Below are 25,223 nucleotides of genomic sequence, written 5' to 3'. Positions count from 1 at the left end.
GCAAACCCTGTGGAATGGTTGCTTCCTACATATCTAACTGATTGAGAACTTTGATAGAAAATCTCTATTATCTTAACATACTAGTTATGGATGTCAAATAATTGTTAAGATGTGAATACTTGCAGAGAAACCTTCTCTGCTCATAAATAAAAAATGTCAAGTACACATAACTTTCTGTATATAATCTTTTAATAATGATATATAGCATAATATTATATAAATACACCTTTATTAAATACTTCCTTTAATTAAATTTCAATTAAAATGAGATCTAGCGATACTACCTCCGTCCCTAAATATAAGGCTTTATGACCAAAACTTCAGCTAGAAAATTTTTAGTGTTTGCAAGAGACAATTAAGTTCGGCCATATTAGTTGGGAAGCTAGTTTACTCTTGGGCATATGAATGACCCCTACCATTTTTGTTTCATCCAAGTTCCAACAAGCAACCTTAAATCTAACCAATTTCTGACAAGTTTAGGCTAATCAACATTGATTAATAGATCATGTTGCAGTTACATAAGTGAGCAAAATAAAAGCTTTTCAAATCTCGTCAATGAGATTTAGGTTCAAACTCGAATTTCTCAAAAGTAGGACTATTACTTTTGAGAATTTTCAGTACCAACTATTCTTCTAGGACATGTTCTAATATTGTGTCCCTCTTTCTGGCACAATCGACATTTGTATATTCTTTGAGATGTTGTGTCCGTTCCTTTATTCGAAATAACTTGAGGGCATGTCCTTCTGTTATGGCCATATTGTCGACATATTTTACATCGATGGTGTTTTATAACTCTCCCATCACTATGGCTTATCCTTAACTTAATGCATGTCCTTCGGTTGTGCCCTTTTTCACCACATAGCTTACATGTGAATCTCCGATCAACCAAACCATCCTTGAGTTCTGGACAATAGTGTCTCCTATGTCCTTCACGTCCACAGTTTTGGCAGTAGAATTTCACTCCTGCATTAGAGTAGGGAAAAAGTTCGAGTTTGAAGTTCAACTATGCCTTTGTTTTAAAAAAAAGTCTCTTTTTTTTAAAAAAATTCAAGTGGAAGTAAATGGAAATATAATGTTTCCCAATGCACCTTTTAACAAAGGAAGTTATTTTTGCTAATTGGATCCTATTTGAGACCTCTCAAAACTTAAAAGAGGAATTATTTTAGTACAACCAAATTTAGACAACTTTTACAACAACTTCTGTAAGTGTTAAGGGCATTTCAAATATGTGGTTAATAATTTTCAATAGATGGTTAATGGATATACTAGAACTCATTAACCACAAAATTGGATGTGATCAATCACGTCCATCTTTTTTGTTTTTTTTTTTTTGTTTACAATGAGCTGGGGATCGAACCCAGAACCTATAGCATACTACCCAAACCCCTCACTACTAGACCAAACCTAGTGGCTTAAATCACGTCCATCTTTGATGATTATGAATTTTTGCACCTGATAAATCTATTAACCATCTACTGAACATGGTTAACTATTTGAAATACATTAACCATTTAGATTCTGTAGCAAAAGTTGTCAAATTTATATGTTCAAATAGTACAACTAAAAGGTAAAATAAATGGGCTAGTTTGAAGTTGTGGATGCAGAGGGTATGAAAATTACCTTTCATGGCTATGCTCCTTTTTTGACGGTTTATTGGATCACTAAAGAACTCTTTCATAGTTTTGGAAGCATGCATTCTTGCTGAAACAGTTCTCTTAGCTTTCTGCATCCATCAAAGCAAACATTCATTGTGCAGAATTTTCAGTGTGTAAAAAATTCAAATGCTTCAAATGCATAATTTTTCCAGAAAAAGAAAAGTCTTATGCACATACTCAAGTAGTGGCCCATGTCATTTTATGTGTGATTATGTATTACTACTCTTCTATCTAGAACATATGATTTAATGCTAACGAAAAGAAAAAGACTCAGGCTTAGTATATTTCATATCAACTAAGCATGATCAAAATTAGTATTATATAAAATTCATACAACATATATAGAACAAAAAAGGTAATTACTCAGGCTTTTTGAAGATGCCTTATTTCCTGCCCTAATTAAAACTATAATCATAGCATTCAAAAGCAATTTGAGTTTAATTAAGGTGTGACTGGAAAGAAATATAAACCATTTCACATGAGCATATCATACTCATTTTGGTCCTTTAAAGATATTTTGTTTATCAATGATATCAAATCAGTCCTTCAATTATTATTTATGACATCAATTTTTTCGTTGTAGTACCAATTTGATGGTAAAAATGTGACACTCAAAAATTTGATATTGCACAGATCTTTAGAGGACCAATTTAAGATATTTATAAATGGAGGATCAATATTTATATATGCAATAGAAAAAAAAAAAGCACTAAACGGAAATGAAAAACAAGTTTAAGCATTTTAAACCTTAATAGCAATCACTCTCTGTGCCTGAAGAATTGGATCCTGGTGGATGATCTTCATTCGTTTGCTAAATAGACCAGTTTTGGCATTGAGACTCTGCAATCATTCAACTAAACAAACACAATTAAATTTGCAATCTTAGCAACTAATATGAATCCTTTGTTTAGATTATCATATTAATACACCACTAAACCAAAGGAAAGAGAAAAAGGAACATGAAATTTATTCAAATCAGTCACAATTATAACTATCCTCTATAGTCTATACTACAATAATTACTTTTGCATGATAAGAAGGTATTGAGATTCTATAAATGGCCTTGTTTAAAGATGTGTTCTCTTGTGTGTCATATTTTTGGGTCTTAAACCTTCATTCCTAGGGAAAAGGGATTCTGATAAATCGGAGTTTGGTCATGAGGTAAATAATATCTTGCTAAGGATGGTTCCAGCTAGGGTTTGAACTCGACTACTCCCGATTAGTTTGACCTTAACCTGAGCTCTTGTTTGTGGTTTGAGTGTGCCTATATGTTAATATTTATCAATCTATAAACTGAACAAGCCAATTGAATCAATGTAATCCATGTAAAACTTATGCCATTTAACAATTTACATCCATAATAATCCTAGTAAAATTAAGCAGCCAACTAACTTTTAATGAACGACTAATCTTTAATCCAACTTCAGGAGAAGGTGACTGGTAAACACGCTTGGATTTTTTCTTTGCATCAAGCTTTATGTCTAATTTGTCAACTTCATCGTCTTCCTTCACTTTGAGTGGAGATCTAAGAAAAATCAAAATAGTAAACAATTGGATCCTACTCGCATATTAACATGAAAATGCTGCACCAGTTTTCAAAATCCAATAAAAACAAGTGCAGGGATGCAGAGTACAATGCAAGGTTACATAAGTTCAACAGCGAGCATATATCCACAAGAAAGATTATATAACACATTACATAAGGGGGAAACAAAGCAAAATCCAAACAAAATCTTTTGAATGTAAAAACAGTTAGGTGATCATCTATTGTCCATATTATAGATAAGAAGGAGTAAGAATTGATCACTTTTTGATAGATTGAAAAGGAATGTTATACATAACTATCCGTTCTGTTTCTGAACCAAATTTTTAGGGTAATTTTAAACCAGTGGTTTGATAAAGTAGTAAAGATAAGAGGCAGACAGGAGTTGTTATGGAGGAGGATATTGTTAATGTGATACAAAAATTTGAGGTGTGTTTGGCACATGTATTTGCGATAAATAAAGTTTATTGTAAGACGCCTTAACATTTCCGAGGAGTTAACAGAAGATAAGAACAGTAAAGAAAGAGGAAATTTAATTTTCAAGTCTTACATTGATTGAGCTCTCTCCCATGGTCGTTCATCAATTGATTCTTCCCATATGACACAATCTCCAGAGCACTGGTGGCAAGTCAGTAAACCCTGTTCACATGAAGACCAAAAGGGAATAGATTATGAATTAAATCTCTTTCACTTATATTATACTCTGTACCATTATGTTTCATAACTGATATAAAATAAGAAAGGAAAATACTAATTAGTGCCCCTGAGACACTAGTTAAGGATCCAAATATGGTAAAATGCTACTCCCTCCGTTCCTTTTTAAGTTTCATTTTAGCATAAAGCTCTCCAACCAATGTAGTGTATTGTTGTAGTTTTTTTCTTATTCTACCCTTATTTTGATACAAAATTTACTTTTTTTGTTTCCTTAGCTAGTACCAAAGGGGCAAGAATCAGGAAGCTACTTTATATATGACATCACAAACACCTAAGATACAAATATGAAATAGTATTTTAAACTAATAAATTGTCTCATAAGTGAATAAATATCTTTTCGTCAAGCATTGTGATTGTTGAAGTATGGTGTGTATCAATATATGCTCACAAAATTTTCCTAGTGCTGAACTATGAGCAATAACAATATTTAATGGTCCAAGGAAATCAGTTGAATCAAAAGGAACAGTAAGGCTTTCAGCTTTTCACTGTGGTTATTCTAGAAGTGGCTCATTTAGGACCATGGTGTTGTGACTTTTAGGAGATAGCTACCACAAAATATCAAACCACATCTCCATTAACAGTGTGTTTGGACCCGTGGCAGCAAACAGTTGGATGCACGTTGCATATGAAAATTGTTGCTTCCATATTCACATGCATTGGAAAACAAGTTTCACTGTTCAACTGCAGATCCAAACAGTCACTATCGCTAAATGTTTCCCTTGTGACTACAAATGCAAAAGAAGTGAAAGCTCCTGCACTCTATCCTAAAGTAAATTTAACTTTCACATTCAGAATTTTTTGTTCAAATCAGAAACGACTTAGACACAGTTTGAAATAGTCTTGAGCATGTAAGAATTTCTCAATCAAAATAATAAGCTTGTGATTCTTCACTTACACATAAATCCATTTAAGCTTATAGATGTTAGAAGATAAGTTAAATGTGAGAGCATCAAAAAGAAATTGAGGTGTAGAAATTTCTTCACTTACTATAGGTATATCCAGTACATGCATCTACAGAAATTTTATGTACTAACCAAGATTTTCTGAAGAAATTTGGTTATTCATGGCACAAACGATCAAAGTCACTAAACAATTCTAATAAGATTTTATGAAGCATTGACACGAAACATTGACACAAACATCGATACAGAGGCACTGGTAATAATTTGAAAAAATGAAAGTAATTGTATGTAACCACGTGTCATTATTTTGTTGGTGATGAACCTCAACATGTGTCCGACACTCGCACACACCTTAATTTGAAGTGTCATTGCTACGTAGAAAATATCAAATTGAAATTGTGTTTTAATCAGTGAACAGATAGTCATAAAAAGGAAAGTACCTTTCCATTACATTCTGGACAGTCTGATCTAGATCTTTCTATTCCACATTCTGTACAAGGAGTATAACCCCTTCCTCGGCAACTTGGACAAGGTAGCTCTCTGATATACTGTCCATTTGGACCAAACCAAGACCTTGGTTCTCTTATATGAGAGTTAGTTTTCCTAAAAAAAATGAACCTTGTCATAATTCAAATCTTCATTGAAACAGTTTGTATTATATCTATACTTATAAATAATAGGGTACAAGATGTTGATTTCTTCAATTTTACCTTCATCAACAATTACAAATAAAAAGTAAATGAAGGAAACAGCTAGAAAATTGTGCACAGTTCATTAGTTTCAATAGTAGTTTCATTATCTCTTTATTTTGTCAAATAGCTGGTGGCTAGAATTTCACTACTTAAGGTGAATAAGCTATGTCCCGGTGTCGGACGTCGGTGTCTGACACCGACACTTATTATTACATTGAATTATGTCATTTTCTCAAATTATTATCGGTGTCAACGTGTTAATGTCTTGTTGTGTCCAGTGTCAGTTGAGAATCATGTGTTCGAACCCCGGCTTCTGCATATTGCAATGTCATGTCCCTACCAACTGAATTATGCTTACGGGGACCAATAGTAGTTCCATTCTAACCCTCAAATTAAAATTTGTTATTTTATTTTATGTTGATATTATGTAATGAATATGATAAAACAGATAGATAACCAACTATGAAGTACATAGACACAGACATCACAAACATCGAACACACATTGACACCTCGATACCGATAATTAATTGGATGTAAATTGTAGTCATATGTATCGATATGTGTCGGTGTTGGACATTGACACCTGTCGAACACGACAAGACTTTGATTAGATGTGTCAATGCTACAAAGTACATCAAGTGTAACAAAAAATATAAAATTGAGACCTTGGTTTGAGTTCCACCTCTAGCCCAAATAGATCCTCTGGAGGACTGTAACCAAACTGTTAAAAAAAAAAAAAATTCATCATCACATTATCCAAAAAAAAAAAAAAAAAGTAAAAGAAAAAATGGAAAAGAGAGCATGCCTGGGTTGATTTAGGGATAGAAAAGGAATCTTCATTGAATGAGCAAAGGATGGTTGGTGAACGAAGGGAAAGCAAGATATGAATGTTTAGATGTGGAGGTTTTGTGCAGGGAAAATTAAGTAAACGAAACGGAGTGTGAAACATTGTTTATTCAAATTTCAAAATGTGTTGAGTTTGTTTTCTCAAGATGAAGTTGATGATGGGAATTGGTATGAGGGTTGAGCTACGACAAATGTGTGGTCACAAAGTAGACAGGAGAAGGAGGGGATTGATGATAGTGAATCATCAATCGGTGATCATAGAATTTTTTTTTTTGGTACATGGATATATTCATTTTATTTTTTTTATTTTTTAAATAATAGTACTAATTATTTTAATTTACTGTTCATTTTTAAATGTCATTTTCGATTTTTTTTTTTTTCCAATTTAATTATTATTTGAAAGTTTAAAGTTACAATTTGTCAATTATTTTTTTATTCTCTCAATAACTTTTATTTCACAATTTCCATAAGATTAATTCATTTTCTCTCAATAAATATTTCTTTTTTTAAAATGAGGGTAGAATAGGAAAAAAAAATACTCCAGCAATTTACTATCATAGTTGGAGAGTTTTATGCTAAAACAACACTTAAAAATAAACGGATGGAACTTTTTTCTAAGATTTTTTTTTTAGAAATAAGATATTCATTTACTTGAAGATAGAATAAATTAAAAATACCACAATAATGTCATACATGGATGACAAAATCACAAAATAAAAAACATGAATAACACATGTTTAGATAAAAGCCAAGAAAAATGATGTAGATAGGTGATTCCAAACAAAATATGACTCAAAATGAGCCATGGTGAAGCTTACATCACTAAAAATCTAGGATTGTTTGGTAAAGCACTTTATTGTTTATTAATACATGTGTTTTAATTTCGTAAAAAAATCAGTAAAAAGGTTTTAAATATATTTGATCAATTGATCATTGTTGTCTCATAATGTTTTTTTTTTACTATAATATATGTTGTTTTTATATTAGATATTTTACCAAGCTAGCCAAATAGTAAAAACACTTCGAAGTTAAACTAGAAAACCGAAAAGTATATTCCCAAATTGATTTACCAAAGCATAGTTCATGCTTATCCATCTCAAAACAAATAACGACACTTGTTCCAAAATAGAACATTCAAAAAGCATATGTTGAACAATTTTGTCACTGTTACGTAAAGTTGTGCATCGGTATAAATTTAAATACACCTCTTACCTCTACATACCAAATTGTCCTCCATTGGAAGACAATTGTTCATCAATCTCCAAACAAATATTGAAGAAACATGGAATCATGATAATGGACATGGGTGATGAGAATGAATTTCAGAATTACAACTGTTTCATGAAATATTCAAGAAACATTGATGCATGATAACACCTCCAATCTAAAAATTGAGTTTAGATCATCAAAATGACCATGAATTTGAAGATCAGATCATTCAGGTTCACAAGAAAATAAAGAACCGAAATATGAGACCAATTTTGGCTAATTTTGCTTGCTTACTCCCCAAGTCCTTGCAACGGTCACCTAACTTTCTATAAATAAAGTCAACATTCCAAAGAAATAACAAGACTTAAACAGACTTGAAAATCTCATCAAAGTTCGATAACATATGAGATAAAGAAGAGATTCCCCACTCCCATAGTACTTAGGTCACATTATCAAACACTCCAACAATACATAACATAAAAATCACATTCTCATATTAAGAAATTCGCAAAAGATACAGTCGCTTTCGTATAAATCTTCAAGTGTATCTGCATATATCTTCTTATAAATCTTCAAGTGTATCTCAAAAGACAAGACTCGCACATTGTGAGATCTGTATCAAGTCTTCAGGGATATCAATCACAAAAACCATTGATAGTTGATTGTAAGAACAACATCAATGTTCTTTGGGTTGTAAAGAATGATTGTGTAAGGGCTTAATTAGTAAAATGGTCTCTTAAAGACATTTTTGGTTTCAGATTGGTCCCTTAAAGAAAAAAAGGTCCAAATAGGTTCCTTAAAGAAAAAAAAGTCCGAATAGGTCCCTTAAAGACATCTCAGTTAATCAGTTTGGTCCTATTTAGACCTCTTTTTAGGGACCAAACTGATTAACGGAGATGTCTTTAAGGGACCTATTCGGACTTTTTTTTCTTTAAGGGACCTATTTGGACCTTTTTTTCTTTAAGGGACCAATCTGAAACCAAAAATGTCCTTAAGGGACTATTTTACTAATTAAGCCTTGTGTAAGTGGTTTGTAAGTCTGAAGAGGCTACCAAAAACTTGTAAAATGTCAGGTGACCAAAAGATTGTAATGCGTACTATTTGGGAAGATCTCTCAAGCACCATAATGAAAATCTCACAAAGTTATGAGGACTTGACCAACCCATATTATGTGAACCAGTATAAATCTCTGTGTCAATCTTGTCTGTCACTTATCTCTTTATTAGTGGTAGCTAGTTGAAAATGTGTTTTTTTTTTTTTGCTAAGTTATCATATTTAGTGGTTTTGAAAGTAAAACATTCTTATTCTCAATTATCTGTCAAGTCAAAGTTTTTAAAAGGTCACAATTCAAACCCTATTTCTCGTGCGTGATATTTTTACTTCAATTATGTTGTTGATTGACATAGTGCTTTTATTACAACATTTTCTTGTAGTTTGTGTAGGCATTCTATAACTTATGCTAAATTATGGGGTATATACCATGGTTCTTTTATAGTTAAACAACGTGGATTTCAGCAAATTATTGCGGAGAGTGATTCTCTCTCATTCATTAGGATGATTACATGTGGAAAATGATCTCCTATCTCAAATTAAGGATCTTTGTCCTCACTCCCCCATCCTCTAATAGTCTTGTCAATATGTTCTTCAATGAATTATTCAATGAATCTTAAAAGGTGAATTATCTCTTATAAATAAGAAGTTAAGAACAGAGAGATTATTTAATTTTGTCTTGACTATTCGATCTGTTGATTTTGGCCCTAAGTTTCAATTGCTTGATTTATTATTTTTGGGGTAAAGAAGAAATGACAAATTATTGGAAACTCACACACACATGAAGTGAAGGGACCGGGGATCGAACCCGGTCACAACATCCGACACTAGCAATTTCAGTGTTTCTTTTTTGTGGCTTTCACCACCAGTTGAATCTGATTTAACAATTTCGATATTTCTATTAATTGAGTTAGGATTTATAAACTAATTACTAGATTTTATCCGCTAAATTTTACAATTGTTGGTTTTTAGTCTCCCGATTCCATCCCTCGATTTTTACCCCAAATTTACCTCCTTTTTATATTTGCTAACCCCGTTCATTTTATGTTACATTTAAAAAAACAAAAAGATTTCCATTTTCTTGCCATAGTACAACTCTTGAATACAAATACTCCTTGACAGACTGTTTACTACTTGAGACTTTGAAACACAGAAGCAGAAAAGTAGCGGCGAAGATGTCACATTTGCAGTTACAGCTACACTCACAAGCACCACCATCACTCTTTTCATCATCTCTTTCTTCCCTCAAGTTTTTCTCAAACAAAAACTCTTTCTCTCCAACAAACTCTCTTCCTTTCAAACCCCTCACTATCAGATGCCGCCACTCTGACGTCTTCGAAACCAGAACCAACGTTTCTTCACCAAACCCTAACCCAGGTATTTCTATTTTCTATTTATTTCCATAAACCCATTTTCACTAAAAACTGTTCCTTTACTCAGAAACTAAACCCCATTTTAAAAAGTTTGTTTTTATTTTTTTTTTATTTTTGTTCGAAGTGAATAAAAAAATATAAAAAAAACTATGGATAATTAAATGGTAGGTACTCTCTCTGGCCATATTTATTATAAAGCAAAAATTTACTTTTTAGGTCGATTGAATAACTGATGTATATGACCATAATATAAATCACATACATCAATTACTTAATTAATGAATATGAAAAGTTATCTTTTGCTTATAATTGTGGCCGGAGTAGCAAATTGTAAAAGGTTGTTGTTTGGTTGTGTAATGTACTAATTTGGTTTGTTGTTTCATGTGTGTGTTGTTTGTTTAGTTGGAGCTTTGCCACCTAGGGTTTATGTTGGTCATTCCATTTATAAGGGGAAGGCTGCTCTCACTATCACTCCAAGACCACCGGAATTCGCACCTTTGGATGTAAGTATGACATTGTTAGCCAAATAGCATCTATAGTGCCGTAGTGTAGCGGAATTTGGAAAAATAGCTACTGTTTTGCAATACACAATTTAGTACAAAGTGATGTCAGATTCTGGATACAGTGGTTGATATAGCTCTGTAGGTAACAAGATTTGAACAAACTGTTGTTTTGTTGCATTTGCAATTGACAACATAGATGTATGATTATATTTGTTGGATTGTGCTGTATTCTTTGTGGACTTGTGAGTTCGATGCTTTTAATGTGGATGGTTTTGGTGCATTTTGTACTTTGTAGTCAGGGGCATATAAGATAACTAGGGATGGTTACGTGCTGCTTCAGTTTGCGCCCTCTCTTGGACCACGACAATATGATTGGAATAGTAAACAGGTTAGTTATGTTTGTCTCATGTAATTTAAGGTTGACTTCTGTGACAATGTTATTGCAAATTCGACAAGTTCATATGTGCTCTGCCTCTGATAGGATTATGTTAGTTTTCTGAAAACATAGGACATGGGCTTGTCCTACAATATAACAATTTATTCCTTAATTGCAGTTTGGTTAGAATTAGATTACTATATTTGGGTTGAGATTTGAACTTTGAGAGCGTTACTCGTGGAGTTTGCAAGTTTTTTTCTAGTGTTATTAAATAGTGGCCATAGCGTAGCAGAATTTGAACAAATCACTGTTATTTTGTACAAAATACTGTCAAATACGGCTATGGAAAAGCTATGGCACTGTTGTGTAGTGTAATTTTAACAAACCACTATTTTCTGCGATCTCCGGTTGGTATGGTTTTAATATCTCCGGATATGGTTCTGTTGCAGTTATGAAGCTGGTCTCTCGTTGGTAAAAATATGATGTCATTATCTGGTTTACTTGAATGCAGGTGTTCTCTTTATCTGTGGCCGAAATGGGAGGTGTGATTAGCCTTGGTGGAAGGGAAAGCTGTGAATTTTTTCATGATCCTTTTATGGGAAAAAGGTAATTTCTATGCTTACTTCTACTTATTGTGTGATGAGATTAACATGTTATAATATCTCTTAACTTTGCTTGATTTATCCTGCAATAAGAGTAGACCATATGTGTGTGTTTGTACATTGGCTACATCAATGCATACTTCTCTAGATTTTCCATGTTCTTGTTATGTGGCTGACGAAATGCAGGAACAGGTTTCAATGTCTTAAATCATGTCAGCTACGATTCTATATTCATTTAATTTAACACATTTCCAAAATTCTCCTTTTATGCAGTGATGAAGGCAAAGTCAGGAAAGTTTTGAAGGTTGAGCCTCTCCCGGATGGTTCTGGTTTCTTCTTTAACCTCAGTAATTCTCTTTCTTCATGAACCTTAAGCTGCAACTTTTTTATCATTGTTTTCTTTGACATATTCAAGTTGTGGCACTGAGAAATGTTTAGTTCAGTTAGTCAATTACATATTTTTATTAAACTGTATAAATCCCACTCAGTGACGAATATTTTGAAGGCAAGTTTAGTCTTTAGATCATTTAAATGAAGAGAGTTAAATTTATTATATTTGCATGAGTTCTGACTTTATTATGGCATTTTTGAAGATGTTCAAAACAAGATTATAAATGCGGATGAAAGCATCAATATCCCTATATCAAAAGCAGAGTTGGCAGTTCTGCGCTCAATTTTCAAGGTATATCTCATTCTGACTTCTCTAAAGGAAATTTTTTTATTTCCATGATTGTGGTGAGAATAATTTATTATCATTACGGAGAAGTAGCAATTAAAATCTAATAAGGGCCCGTTTGGATTTGGCTTATTTTTAGCTTATGAAAATAGTTTATGTAAATAAATAAACTTTTATGTTAATTCATAAGTTTTCAATGACAAAAATTGTATCTTTATAAGCTGTTTTATCATAAACTATCTCGAAAAACTTATTTATTTGCATAAGCTGTTTCGTATAAGCTCAAAAATAAGCAATCCAAACAGGCTCTTAATAGTTGTAGTTGCTTAATCTTTGTCGAGAAAATTCTATTGCCCAGCCAAACTAGGAAATTGTCTTTTGAAGTAAGAAATCATGAAATCTTAAATGTCTATAGATTTTTTGCTTGTCTATTTGAAAGAGAATATAGAATTTTAAATAGCTTCAGTATTCTCAGATAGCGGCTATAGCATAGTAGAATTTGAACAAAACATTATTCTGCGATATGAGTGTTGTCAAGTAGTGACACTATAATACTGCAGTGTAGTGAAATTAGAACAAACTACAATTTTTCACCATCCGCGATTGACAATACTGAATAGCTGAACAGGTCATTGGAAAGTTGGGCTGTTGTGTTTATTTAGTCACTTTAGTGAGAATGTTTTAACAAAGGTTTTGTGCAATATGATTCATGCTTTGGTAAATCTAATATTCTCTTTATACATACAACTTGATTAATATATTGTTCATTTTGATCATGTTATTGTATTTTTTATTTTTGCGTAGTATATTATGCCGTACCTTCTAGGTTGGCATACCTTTGCAAACTCCATAAATCCGGAGTGTTCTGCCGTGGCGAACAATGCTAATCCGACATATGGAGGAGACTATGAATGGAGCAGATAGAAATAACTTTTATGCTTGTATTACATAACCCTCACTTTGTGAACTTCTAAGCTTTGAAATGTGTTTTTTTTTTAACAAAGCTTTGAAATGTGTTAAATCGCCATGACCTGTTAGATTAACTGTTTTAGGAATTTTGGTTCTTGAGAATTGAGATGATGTCATTACTTGGTGCATGTTATCATTAGTACGTGTAAGAATGATATTTTGGTTGGAAAGGTGTAAAATAGTAGTTAAAAAATATAACATGATGTTCTACTAAGTGTTAAGGAACTCAAATATCTTAAAAAAATGGTGGCAAAACCAAACAAGATCAATCAATGGTGACAAAACCCAGTCAAAGATTCACAGAATGTAGATTCCCAAAACTTTCTTGATGCCACGCCATACATATGGTATAATGGTTGTTAAAATCGCGATTTAAAATGTAAAAATCATAGATTTCACGTTTTTAGGTCAGCAATTCGAGTTAAATCACTAGTAGAATTGTTTTTGGGTAAAATCGTAGGCTGAAACGACTTTATATGATTTAAATTGCTCTAAAATCGTTGGTTTTAACTCTTTGAGATGATTTAACCTTTTTTTTTTTTGTAAATTTTAAAAAGCCCAATTTTTTATTTGCCCATTAAAATTCTCCCCCACTTTTTTTTTTTTTATGTTATTTTGATGATTTGGTGGATAATTTGTGTAGTTTCATCCGAATTTATGAATTTATTACATTATATTATGGTGATTTAGCATATTTTAACTTTTAAATTAAGTTGAAATTTTAAATTTTTTATACATTTATAATATTATTATATATAATTAAATATATGCTATGTATATAAATTTAATATTATTTTTAATGAGGTAAAATTGACAATTTTACGTTTTGATTTTACATTGGCAAAACGAGTCAAGATAAATCCTCGATTCTGACAATGTTGCCATAAACCACAAACTTACGGCCAATGGTTCAATTTCAAAAACATTTATGAATGTGCAAATCTTGTTGATTTTCGTCCCTCCCGTTAAAAAACGATTGCGTTTATAGCTAATTGTGTTTATAGTTAAAAAAACGATTGCGTTAACGGGGGGCGAAAATCAACAAGATTTGCACATTCCATGACGTTTTTTTAAAAAAAGATACAAGGACTAAAACCAAAAAAGCGCGTACATACAGTAACGAATGTGATATTTAAGCCCATATTAAAACAACTAAAAATAGTTTGACAAAAAAACTAAAAATAGTCATTTTTTATTAAAAAATAATATTAGTTTATTAAAAATTGTATATTTTTTAATTAAAAATTTTATTAGGCGTATTTAGAGCAATTTACTAAATTTGATACTAATTAACTTAATTATATTACTATTTATAGATGATTTTTATTAGAGTAGAATTACATAGAATGGTGAAAATTTTGAAATATTATTAAAACTGATGAGGGCAAATTAGTAAATTTGATAGCAATTAATTTTAGGGAAAACATACATTTTGATCTCTTAATATGCAACTCGCTGTCATTCTAGTCCCTGACACAAGAAACCAAAGTGACTAACGAATTGCAGAGTTAGAGACTATTTTGTATTTTTCTTGGGTCAAAGACCATAATGACAAAGAGTTGTACATTCAGGGACCAAAATGACTATTTCCCCTTAATTTTATTATATTAATGTTTAAATAGATTGCTGAGTAGATTTTGTTTTTTAAGAAGCTAAATTAGCCCACCCAAATTGGCACCAGAGAAAATCGAACCTGAGACCTTAAGGACAGGCGATAGAGAAATTCCTGAGTACCTTTTATTTTTATGCATATATTCATCTTATTCTTTCTATAATCTTGTTGTTTTTGTTTTATTCCTATGTTTGTGCACAAATTCTTATTTATGTTTTGTTCCTATTTTGATGCATATATTCTTATTAAAGTAAAATTAGAAAATTTTGAATATTAATAAAATTAAAACTCATGAGAACAAAATTTGGAATATTATTGAAATTGATAAGGAGAGACGAATGAGTAAATTTGGTATTAATCAATTTTTATTATATTAAAGTAGTAAACTTGGTAGTATTAATTTTTTTTATGAAAAATACATTGTTTATGTTTTTATATGCGTATTTATCTTTTTTTTTATTTTATTTATATTTTTGTATAATTTTTTGAGTAAATTACACTCCCTTCAGCATACACCCAGACCCCTCACAACTATACCAAATCTAGTGGCTTTCGATAATCTTTTTTTTTTATAATAAAAGGGAAACTTTCAATAATCTTTTTATTCTTTCTATATTTTTTCGATACTTTTTTTTTACTAAACTTTCGATACTCTTATTATTACTTTTGTTTTATTCCTATTTTTATGTTTAGATTCATATTGCTTAAAAAAAATGCCTAGATTCATATATAGGGCACATTTGGATATGACTTATTTGTGAGCTAATGAAAATAGCTTATTCAAATAAATAAACTTTTATGTTAATCCATATGTTTTCACTAACAAAAATTGTGTTTTTATTAAACTATTTTTCCATAAACTACCTTGAAAAACTTATAATATTACATAAAAATTTATTTATTTGCATAAGTTATTTTGCATAAGCTCATAAATAAGATAATCTAAACAGGTCCATAATCTTTTTATTGTATTCATCTAATTTTTTCTATAACTTTTTTTTTGTTTGTAAAATTACAATGAAAATACAAAATTTGGAATATTATTAAAACCGATAAGGATAAATTAATAATTTTGACAATAATCAATTGTATTATATTAGAAAAGTAGATTAGAATATATATATATGAAAATGCTAACTCTCTTAAGCATACTAATAAGAAAATTTTATCATACAAGATATAAATCAATCAATTTTTTTTATAGGGATCAAAATTAAAATGAAGTATATTTGTAGAAGTATATTTGTAGGCAATTCTCTCTCTTCTCCAACTCTGCGGCCACACCACCTTTTATTTGGTTTTTTATTTTTTCTTTTCTGGTTTATCAATTAGAGATGGATAGTTTAGGATCATTTTCGATTTGAAATTACCTCTCTTGATCATTTTTTATTTCTTTTTATTCAAATAAATGATACCCACATATTTATAGGTTTTGTTTCGTGGTTTTTTTTGTCTGATGTTGTTTTAATCCGGTCTTAATGCAGAGTTTTGGTTTTGTCCCGTCTTAGTACGGTGTTTGTTTTGATTTCCCATCTTGGTACGGTGTTTGATTTTGTTCATATTTGCAGATTTGCTTCGATCCAAATTCAGTACAGATTCAATGATTTTAGTGCTGTAACGACCCGAAATTTATTATTCGTTATTTAATTATTTTATTACGCGGGGGCGTGATTCATAATTATTTTATTAAGCAGCGAATAATTAATTGGCGCGAACCTAAGTTAATACGCGAGTTAGGAGCGTTACGTGAGCGAAACCATGCAAGTGGGCTTGAAGCCCAATGAGCCAAGGCAAGGGAAAGGGGGGCGGTTTGTGATGCAAGTGGGAGGAGAAGATATTTTCTTCTACTTGGTTGGTAAGAAAAGTCAATAAAGGTGGAAAGGAGATAAGAACAAGAGAAAAATCACAAAGTTCATTCATCCTTCTTCTTCTCTCTTCTTTGGCCGTGGCCATTCTTTTCCATTCCTTCCATCACAAATTTCATTTCTTCACCAAATTGATCCATCTTAAGCTTGTTGGAAACATGAGAGTTCATGGATCATCATCCCTAAGCTAGGGCAAGCAAGAGAGCAAAGCAAGAGGGTGCTAGGGCTTGAGAAAGAGAGGAGCTCATGAGAGCTAGAACATGAGGAGCTTGAGGATTCATCAAATTTCTAAGGTAAGAGAGTTAGTTTCCATGATTCATGAGTGGTCAAAGAGAGGGGAGGTTGTCTAGGCCTCCATTCCCAAACTCTCTCACTCATTTTCTTTGGGGTTTTGGGTGATTTTCTTCATGAATCATTGAAAGGAAAAGATCATGAGATGTTATTTATTCATGACATGATTGTATGAGGGAATATGTAGATGTTTGTTAAGGAAAAAGTTTGTGTTCTTGATGAATTTTGATATGTTCACAAGCTTGTATAAATGGAATCATAACTATGTGTATAAGTGTTTTTGATGGTTAAAATACTTGTGTTTAAGTGCTTATGAATATGCTTGGTTGATTGTGTTGATGTGTGGTTATTTTGGTGTGCTTTGCCTAAGCCCTAGATTGGCCTTAGCCAAGCTCAATGATTTGCAAAGTGTTGATGAGTTTTGCAAAATGTTCATGAATTTCTTTGAATAATAAGCAATGAATGATGTATTGATGTTTAAATGGACTTTTGTAAGTGTTTTGAGTATGTATATATGTGTGATGGAGTTTAGAATATGAAAAATGGTTTATGTGAGAGTCTTGAGAGTTTAGAGTTTGAAATGAGAAATGTAGAAAATTGTTATCTATGAGGTCTGAACCTTTACGTGCATTTTTGACCTCTTTTCGTTGTGAACTGGTTTTAGTGGCCAACATAAAAGTTGTAGCCCTGTTTGTTAGCTTTCCAACGAGTATATGTGCGTCTCCATTGGACTTTCGTAGCCCAAGTTATGATCGTTGCAATGAGAGGCTGTCCTGCAGAAATCCTGCACAATTTGTCTGTGGCGCACCGTTTTAGAGGAGTGGTGCCCAGGCGCCCAGAGAAGTCTAGAAATGCCATTTTGACTCTGTTTTGTGACGAAGGCTGGCGCCCCAGCGCAGGCACTGTTCACAGGATTGAAAATGTTGACTTTTGGTTGACTTTTGAGGGTTTTCGACCCCGGAACCTATTTTACTCAGTTTTTCGTGTAGACTCCGATTCCGGTGTTTGTTTTATGAGTTGAGGCATGCTTAATGTAGTTGTTATATATTAATTGCATGAGGGTTGTGTTGATGTTTATGTGATGATAGCTTGTTGATGAATGATGATGTTTATTTAAATGTCAAAGAAGTATATTAAGGTGTTAATCAACTTAATAAAGAAGGATATTAGAATTATGTTATTCTAATAAAGAAGTATATCGAATTATGTTATTTGATAAAGACGGATATTAAGGTATTGATTATCTTAATAAAGACGGACGTTGGATAGTGTTCCACGTTATTGTTGATGGGCTATATGCCATAATTGTTGATGGATATATTCATGAGTTTTGAGTGCATGCATCATGAATATTTAGGGATATTGGCTTGTCCAATAAAGAAGGATATCGAACTATATTTGTTTGATAAAGAAGGATATCGGAGGTGAAATACCCTGATAAAGACGATGGTACCACATGCATTAGAGGTGTCTAGAGGACATAACATGAATGTGAAGCATTAGATTGCATTAGGGATTTTGTGTGCATTTTATAATAAATGATGTTTGACACATACTTGGTAAATGTTGATTGTTAATCCGTATGTGAGGAGCAGAGTCCGTCATGACTATAAAATGAATAACGCAGGGTCCGTCATGACCATAATCTGAACAATGTATTTGTTGATGTTTTGGTATTGTCCGAGACGACGTGAAACTATATGTTTGGTGTATTTTGTGGATGATTGATTATGTGATAATTGTTGACGTACAAGTGATGTTTGAATTATAATTTGTCTGGTAAATTATAATGGAATATTTGTTGATGAATGTGCGTGTGAGTTAGTAGTATGCATGATAGTGGTGTAAAGCGTAGGTGCATTCTTATGCTTGTTTTATTGATCATGTAAACTAACTCTCTGCTTTGTGTTAACTGGAACCTTTGGGGGTTCAGATATCCAGATTGACAGGTTATATGTTAGCTTGTCCGAGTAGCGTGGTGAAGCTCCGCTCTGATTGTGACACGGGGAGAAAAGGGGTTTTGTATATATATATATAAATTCCTTTAGAAAATTACTCTGTAATTGCTTATGTTTTCATATAAGAATTATTCTTTGTGAAAAGTATTGGTTTTGTATAACTTATAACGCATCGTGTTGATGCGGAGGATTTTGTATTTTGTGATATTCAAACCAGCGCTTTATAATCAGATTTTCAATTTTTCCGCTGCGTATTTTCGAAAAAGATTTTATAAAGGCAGAGTTAATTAAATAACGGGTTTGGGTGTTACAAAGTGGTATCAGAGCAGGTCGTCTTCGGACTGTGATGTTATGTGTCAATCAGAGCCGTCCTGTGCAGTCAGATCGAGTGAGCGTGTGTGCCAGTTGTGTCTGTCTTTTCTTGTTGTGTGTACTTGATGCGATTGATACTTATCATTGTTATAAGTTATCAAGTCAAGTAGTGGTTGTGTATTTTTATGCTTAAAGTTTTAAAAATTTGTGTGGTTTGAACTTTTGGTTTGTAGATGCTTATTGCTAATTGTTGATGATCCGGCATGATGTAAAACTGCATGTGATGAAGATTTTGTTGAAAATATAAGATTATTTTCTTTTGAGTAAGTGAAAATGAATTTTTCACTAGAGTGAGAAAGGAGTAGGATGTAAGTAGATCCTAGTGTGTGTTGTTATATGTTTGTTTATAACATGTGGTAGATTGATTACTAGTACTTAGTGTGGTTCTTTAATTGAACTATGTGAATGTATTCTCATGATGAGAACTTGTTTGAGAACATGCTATGTTTTATACATGTTTGAGTAGATGTTGTAAGTATGCGAACAAATGAAATGTAATGCATGTACTTGACTCGATGTCTTGTGTACATGGATGTTTTGTTGTCTTACATATATTTTAGTTATAAATATATGTATTGACATGTTGTTGTGTTTGCGTATGCTAGTTGGTATGAAGGTTGTTACACTAGTATATGTGGGGAATAGAATACTTATGTATTTGCGTAGTGGCGTATATGTCAAGAGGACTGTACAGGATATTTGTGTAGATGTCTAGGTTTAATGCCTTACGTTTACCCTTGTATGCGACACGCATGTGAATGTTGTCGGTACTAGATTCTTTTTGGGAGAATATATTTAGAATCGATAGAATGACTAGGAGTTTATACCGGAAGTTCTAGTGGAAGAGTATAGATGGGTTTGAGATAAGTGGGGGAGAAAGTTGTGTCTCTCCGAGATGGTTCGAATGTGAAGAAGTTAGGATGGATGGAGATGCTCTTGAAGTAGATTGTTCAAGATTGATTAGTGTTGTTCGAAGTGGAAGGAACTTGGACAGCAAGTTGTGAGGATTGCTAGATGAGAAGTTGTTGGACTAAGTGTTCGTCATGGGATCAACACTGAGATTGGTTAAGAAAGATGAAGACCGTTTGGAAACGATTGGAGATCGTGTAGTGTACAAAAGAGTATGGACTAGAGGCGGATGAGAACTACAAGAATTTCTCAGAAGCAATACCATGGAATGGAAGGAGTAGGACGTTGTCGTTCAGACAAGTTGAGTAAGGACGAGTAGACGTCAATTTGATAAGGGATTGAAAGTAAAGTTCTTATTTGGAGAGTATTTTGGAGGAAATATTAGATGATCATTCCGGAAGATTCAGAATGAGTCGAACTAAAGTTGTTTAGCCGTAAAGAGAATGTGACCATTGTTGAATGGTGGAACGGACAGAGATGTTAAATGAAAACCGTTGTTGGAAAACGGAGAAGACGTTGTGCGTTAAGAGTAGGCGAACCTAGTGATGATTAGGAGATGGTTATAAGAATGGTGGGAATACCTATAGAGTTGTATCAGTGTGAGCTAAACTTGTTAATTATTAGCAAGTGAACCTTTAAGGAAAGTAAACATTTTGAATAGTTCGAAGAGACTAGTCAAGATTGGAATAGAGATTTTGTGTGGATGAACTTTAGGATGTTATGACTTTAAGATAGTCACGAGATGCGAATAAGAACTGATCGAATGGAGAAAAGTATGTTTGTCACAATGAGAATGATCCGTGACTAGTTGGATTGTGTGCGACAAATTAAGGACGTTGTTGGAATCAACAAGATAGAGATCATGGTTGTTTGGAAATCAACTTTTGGATAGTCACCGAGATTGAATATGGACTTACTAGGTGATCGAGAAGAGCCTAGGAAGGATTTATAGTGGTTGAGTGTGTTAGAGCCAAGTAATCATTTCTTGGAAAGATTTGAGAAGCTTAGAAATAGATGTTAAGCTTAGAGAACCATTAGTGTTGCATAATCAAGGAAAAGAAGTAAATTCTCATAGTAGATGAGAATGGAATTAAGAGATACCGTAGTAGGGTTAGTAAACTTGTGAAGGTGTCAAGTAGTAGAGGACGGTATGAGTAGTAGAGTTATTCCAAGATAGAAGTGAGGTAACAATTTGATGGATTTTGTAAGAGTTTGTTGAGAAGGAAATATTTTCATTTGGATAATGATCGGACAATTGGTGTCGAGGTTGGATGGAACCTTAGAAGTCGAAAGGAAGCTAAGTACGAAGTGTCGTATTTGGATAATTGGAAATAAGGAAGTTAGCCTTTGGAAACGTGTCGAGCACGAGTATTAGAGAGATGTAAAGAAGTGACTTATGTTGAGTAAAAGTTCGTTGGAAAAGTTAATTATGAGATGGAAAAGTCGGTGGAGATTAGAGATGTTGGATACATCGTAATCTATTGGAATAATAAGGTCATACCATGTGGTAAGTGATTTAAGGATTTCAGATAATGTCATCGTGGACGGTGGAACGACAGTGAGTCGATGGGTGACTGCAGATAATATTTTGGATAAGAGCATTTCGATGGAGAAATGATATTGGAAATGACATGTTAAGAATCTTAGAAATTGGCTAAGAGGTTATTTGGAAATAAAGTGATTGTGTTGGAATGCGACGCAATGATTTGGAAATTGTAAGAATAAGGAATTTAACGGTTAGAGATGGTGAATTTGACAAGTGTCAAGAAAATTTGAAGAGTTGGTCAACAAAGGAATGTTGAGGTTGTGTTGTCGACTAAATGGTTGGGATAAGATTCAACAAAGTTAAGTGATTAAGGAAAGAAGTAAAGGTTTATGGAACTTGAAAAGTTGTGAAGTGTTCAACGGAGTGTCTTTCGAGGTGCATTAGACGGAGTCGAAGTTGTTTTGGAGTAGTGTCGTGAGTACCCTAAGATATTATTTGGACGTTTAAGTAGTTTGATGAGAATGGTTCATACCGTCATCGTGATTGTTGACTATCTATCGACAAATTGAGGGACTGGCCGTCCTTGATCTATTGTTGGTAGTAGACGAAATTGTGATGATTGGGGTGAACTGATTTTGTCAAACTTGGTTTGATATGGAATTGGAACGTTTTGTTAGCATGAATCCGTAGAAAGGATGATTTTTGGACCGGAGATTGTGTAAGAGATCACATCGGTTAAGGTATTATGAGTAGAAACCCGTTGGTTAGAATGTAAGTTGGGAATTAGAAAGTTGGATTAGAGTTTTATCTGAGGTTGTGTTTTAGTCGGATAATTTTCGAGGGCGAAAATCTTTTAAGTGGGGGAGAGTTGTAACGACCCGAAATTTATTATTCGTTATTTAATTATTTTATTACGCGGGGGCGTGATTCATAATTATTTTATTAAGCAGCGAATAATTAATTGGCGCGAACCTAAGTTAATACGCGAGTTAGGAGCGTTACGTGAGCGAAACCATGCAAGTGGGCTTGAAGCCCAATGAGCCAAGGCAAGGGAAAGGGGGGCGGTTTGTGATGCAAGTGGGAGGAGAAGATATTTTCTTCTACTTGGTTGGTAAGAAAAGTCAATAAAGGTGGAAAGGAGATAAGAACAAGAGAAAAATCACAAAGTTCATTCATCCTTCTTCTTCTCTCTTCTTTGGCCGTGACCATTCTTTTCCATTCCTTCCATCACAAATTTCATTTCTTCACCAAATTGATCCATCTTAAGCTTGTTGGAAACATGAGAGTTCATGGATCATCATCCCTAAGCTAGGGCAAGCAAGAGAGCAAAGCAAGAGGGTGCTAGGGCTTGAGAAAGAGAGGAGCTCATGAGAGCTAGAACATGAGGAGCTTGAGGATTCATCAAATTTCTAAGGTAAGAGAGTTAGTTTCCATGATTCATGAGTGGTCAAAGAGAGGGGAGGTTGTCTAGGCCTCCATTCCCAAACTCTCTCACTCATTTTCTTTGGGGTTTTGGGTGATTTTCTTCATGAATCATTGAAAGGAAAAGATCATGAGATGTTATTTATTCATGACATGATTGTATGAGGGAATATGTAGATGTTTGTTAAGGAAAAAGTTTGTGTTCTTGATGAATTTTGATATGTTCACAAGCTTGTATAAATGGAATCATAACTATGTGTATAAGTGTTTTTGATGGTTAAAATACTTGTGTTTAAGTGCTTATGAATATGCTTGGTTGATTGTGTTGATGTGTGGTTATTTTGGTGTGCTTTGCCTAAGCCCTAGATTGGCCTTAGCCAAGCTCAATGATTTGCAAAGTGTTGATGAGTTTTGCAAAATGTTCATGAATTTCTTTGAATAATAAGCAATGAATGATGTATTGATGTTTAAATGGACTTTTGTAAGTGTTTTGAGTATGTATATATGTGTGATGGAGTTTAGAATATGAAAAATGGTTTATGTGAGAGTCTTGAGAGTTTAGAGTTTGAAATGAGAAATGTAGAAAATTGTTATCTATGAGGTCTGAACCTTTACGTGCATTTTTGACCTCTTTTCGTTGTGAACTGGTTTTAGTGGCCAACATAAAAGTTGTAGCCCTGTTTGTTAGCTTTCCAACGAGTATATGTGCGTCTCCATTGGACTTTCGTAGCCCAAGTTATGATCGTTGCAATGAGAGGCTGTCCTGCAGAAATCCTGCACAATTTGTCTGTGGCGCACCGTTTTAGAGGAGTGGTGCCCAGGCGCCCAGAGAAGTCTAGAAATGCCATTTTGACTCTGTTTTGTGACGAAGGCTGGCGCCCCAGCGCAGGCACTGTTCACAGGATTGAAAATGTTGACTTTTGGTTGACTTTTGAGGGTTTTCGACCCCGGAACCTATTTTACTCAGTTTTTCGTGTAGACTCCGATTCCGGTGTTTGTTTTATGAGTTGAGGCATGCTTAATGTAGTTGTTATATATTAATTGCATGAGGGTTGTGTTGATGTTTATGTGATGATAGCTTGTTGATGAATGATGATGTTTATTTAAATGTCAAAGAAGTATATTAAGGTGTTAATCAACTTAATAAAGAAGGATATTAGAATTATGTTATTCTAATAAAGAAGTATATCGAATTATGTTATTTGATAAAGACGGATATTAAGGTATTGATTATCTTAATAAAGACGGACGTTGGATAGTGTTCCACGTTATTGTTGATGGGCTATATGCCATAATTGTTGATGGATATATTCATGAGTTTTGAGTGCATGCATCATGAATATTTAGGGATATTGGCTTGTCCAATAAAGAAGGATATCGAACTATATTTGTTTGATAAAGAAGGATATCGGAGGTGAAATACCCTGATAAAGACGATGGTACCACATGCATTAGAGGTGTCTAGAGGACATAACATGAATGTGAAGCATTAGATTGCATTAGGGATTTTGTGTGCATTTTATAATAAATGATGTTTGACACATACTTGGTAAATGTTGATTGTTAATCCGTATGTGAGGAGCAGAGTCCGTCATGACTATAAAATGAATAACGCAGGGTCCGTCATGACCATAATCTGAACAATGTATTTGTTGATGTTTTGGTATTGTCCGAGACGACGTGAAACTATATGTTTGGTGTATTTTGTGGATGATTGATTATGTGATAATTGTTGACGTACAAGTGATGTTTGAATTATAATTTGTCTGGTAAATTATAATGGAATATTTGTTGATGAATGTGCGTGTGAGTTAGTAGTATGCATGATAGTGGTGTAAAGCGTAGGTGCATTCTTATGCTTGTTTTATTGATCATGTAAACTAACTCTCTGCTTTGTGTTAACTGGAACCTTTGGGGGTTCAGATATCCAGATTGACAGGTTATATGTTAGCTTGTCCGAGTAGCGTGGTGAAGCTCCGCTCTGATTGTGACACGGGGAGAAAAGGGGTTTTGTATATATATATATAAATTCCTTTAGAAAATTACTCTGTAATTGCTTATGTTTTCATATAAGAATTATTCTTTGTGAAAAGTATTGGTTTTGTATAACTTATAACGCATCGTGTTGATGCGGAGGATTTTGTATTTTGTGATATTCAAACCAGCGCTTTATAATCAGATTTTCAATTTTTCCGC

At 33.1% G+C, this 25,223-nt stretch overlaps 2 protein-coding genes and 2 long non-coding RNA genes across 4 annotated transcripts; 3 read left to right on the top strand and 1 right to left on the bottom strand.

Annotated features, from left to right (window-relative positions):
* Window positions 1-370: 370 nt before the first annotated feature.
* On the bottom strand, window positions 371-6,611 carry LOC123897109. Its single transcript, XM_045947601.1, has 8 exons — window positions 6,314-6,611; window positions 6,174-6,229; window positions 5,255-5,417; window positions 3,749-3,837; window positions 3,048-3,180; window positions 2,403-2,495; window positions 1,621-1,723; window positions 371-963 (listed from the first exon to the last, which is right to left on the bottom strand). Exons 1-8 carry the CDS (start codon window positions 6,455-6,457, stop codon window positions 599-601), a joined length of 1,146 nt encoding a protein of 381 aa, XP_045803557.1. The 5' UTR covers window positions 6,458-6,611; the 3' UTR covers window positions 371-598.
* A 3,057-nt stretch (window positions 6,612-9,668) lies between these two features.
* Window positions 9,669-13,326, top strand: LOC123897110 (single-stranded DNA-binding protein WHY1, chloroplastic-like). Its single transcript, XM_045947603.1, has 7 exons — window positions 9,669-9,990; window positions 10,389-10,489; window positions 10,785-10,877; window positions 11,377-11,471; window positions 11,741-11,814; window positions 12,061-12,149; window positions 12,948-13,326. Exons 1-7 carry the CDS (start codon window positions 9,789-9,791, stop codon window positions 13,065-13,067), a joined length of 774 nt encoding a protein of 257 aa, XP_045803559.1. The 5' UTR covers window positions 9,669-9,788; the 3' UTR covers window positions 13,068-13,326.
* Window positions 13,327-16,368: 3,042 nt separating this feature from the next.
* Window positions 16,369-19,077, top strand: LOC123897108. Its single transcript, XR_006804824.1, has 2 exons — window positions 16,369-16,882; window positions 18,814-19,077. It is a non-coding gene; the product is annotated as an uncharacterized LOC123897108 (long non-coding RNA).
* A 259-nt stretch (window positions 19,078-19,336) lies between these two features.
* Window positions 19,337-25,214, top strand: LOC123897107. The gene is made up of 2 exons (XR_006804823.1): window positions 19,337-23,019; window positions 24,951-25,214. It is a non-coding gene; the product is annotated as an uncharacterized LOC123897107 (long non-coding RNA).
* Window positions 25,215-25,223: the final 9 nt, after the last annotated feature.

The sequence above is a fragment of the Trifolium pratense genome, linkage group LG7 (assembly GCF_020283565.1).
Source record: "Trifolium pratense cultivar HEN17-A07 linkage group LG7, ARS_RC_1.1, whole genome shotgun sequence".
In the NCBI taxonomy this organism is placed as follows: domain Eukaryota; kingdom Viridiplantae; phylum Streptophyta; class Magnoliopsida; order Fabales; family Fabaceae; genus Trifolium; species Trifolium pratense.
Note: the sequence above shows the minus strand (reverse complement) of the source record. Positions and strands in the feature narration are given on the sequence as shown.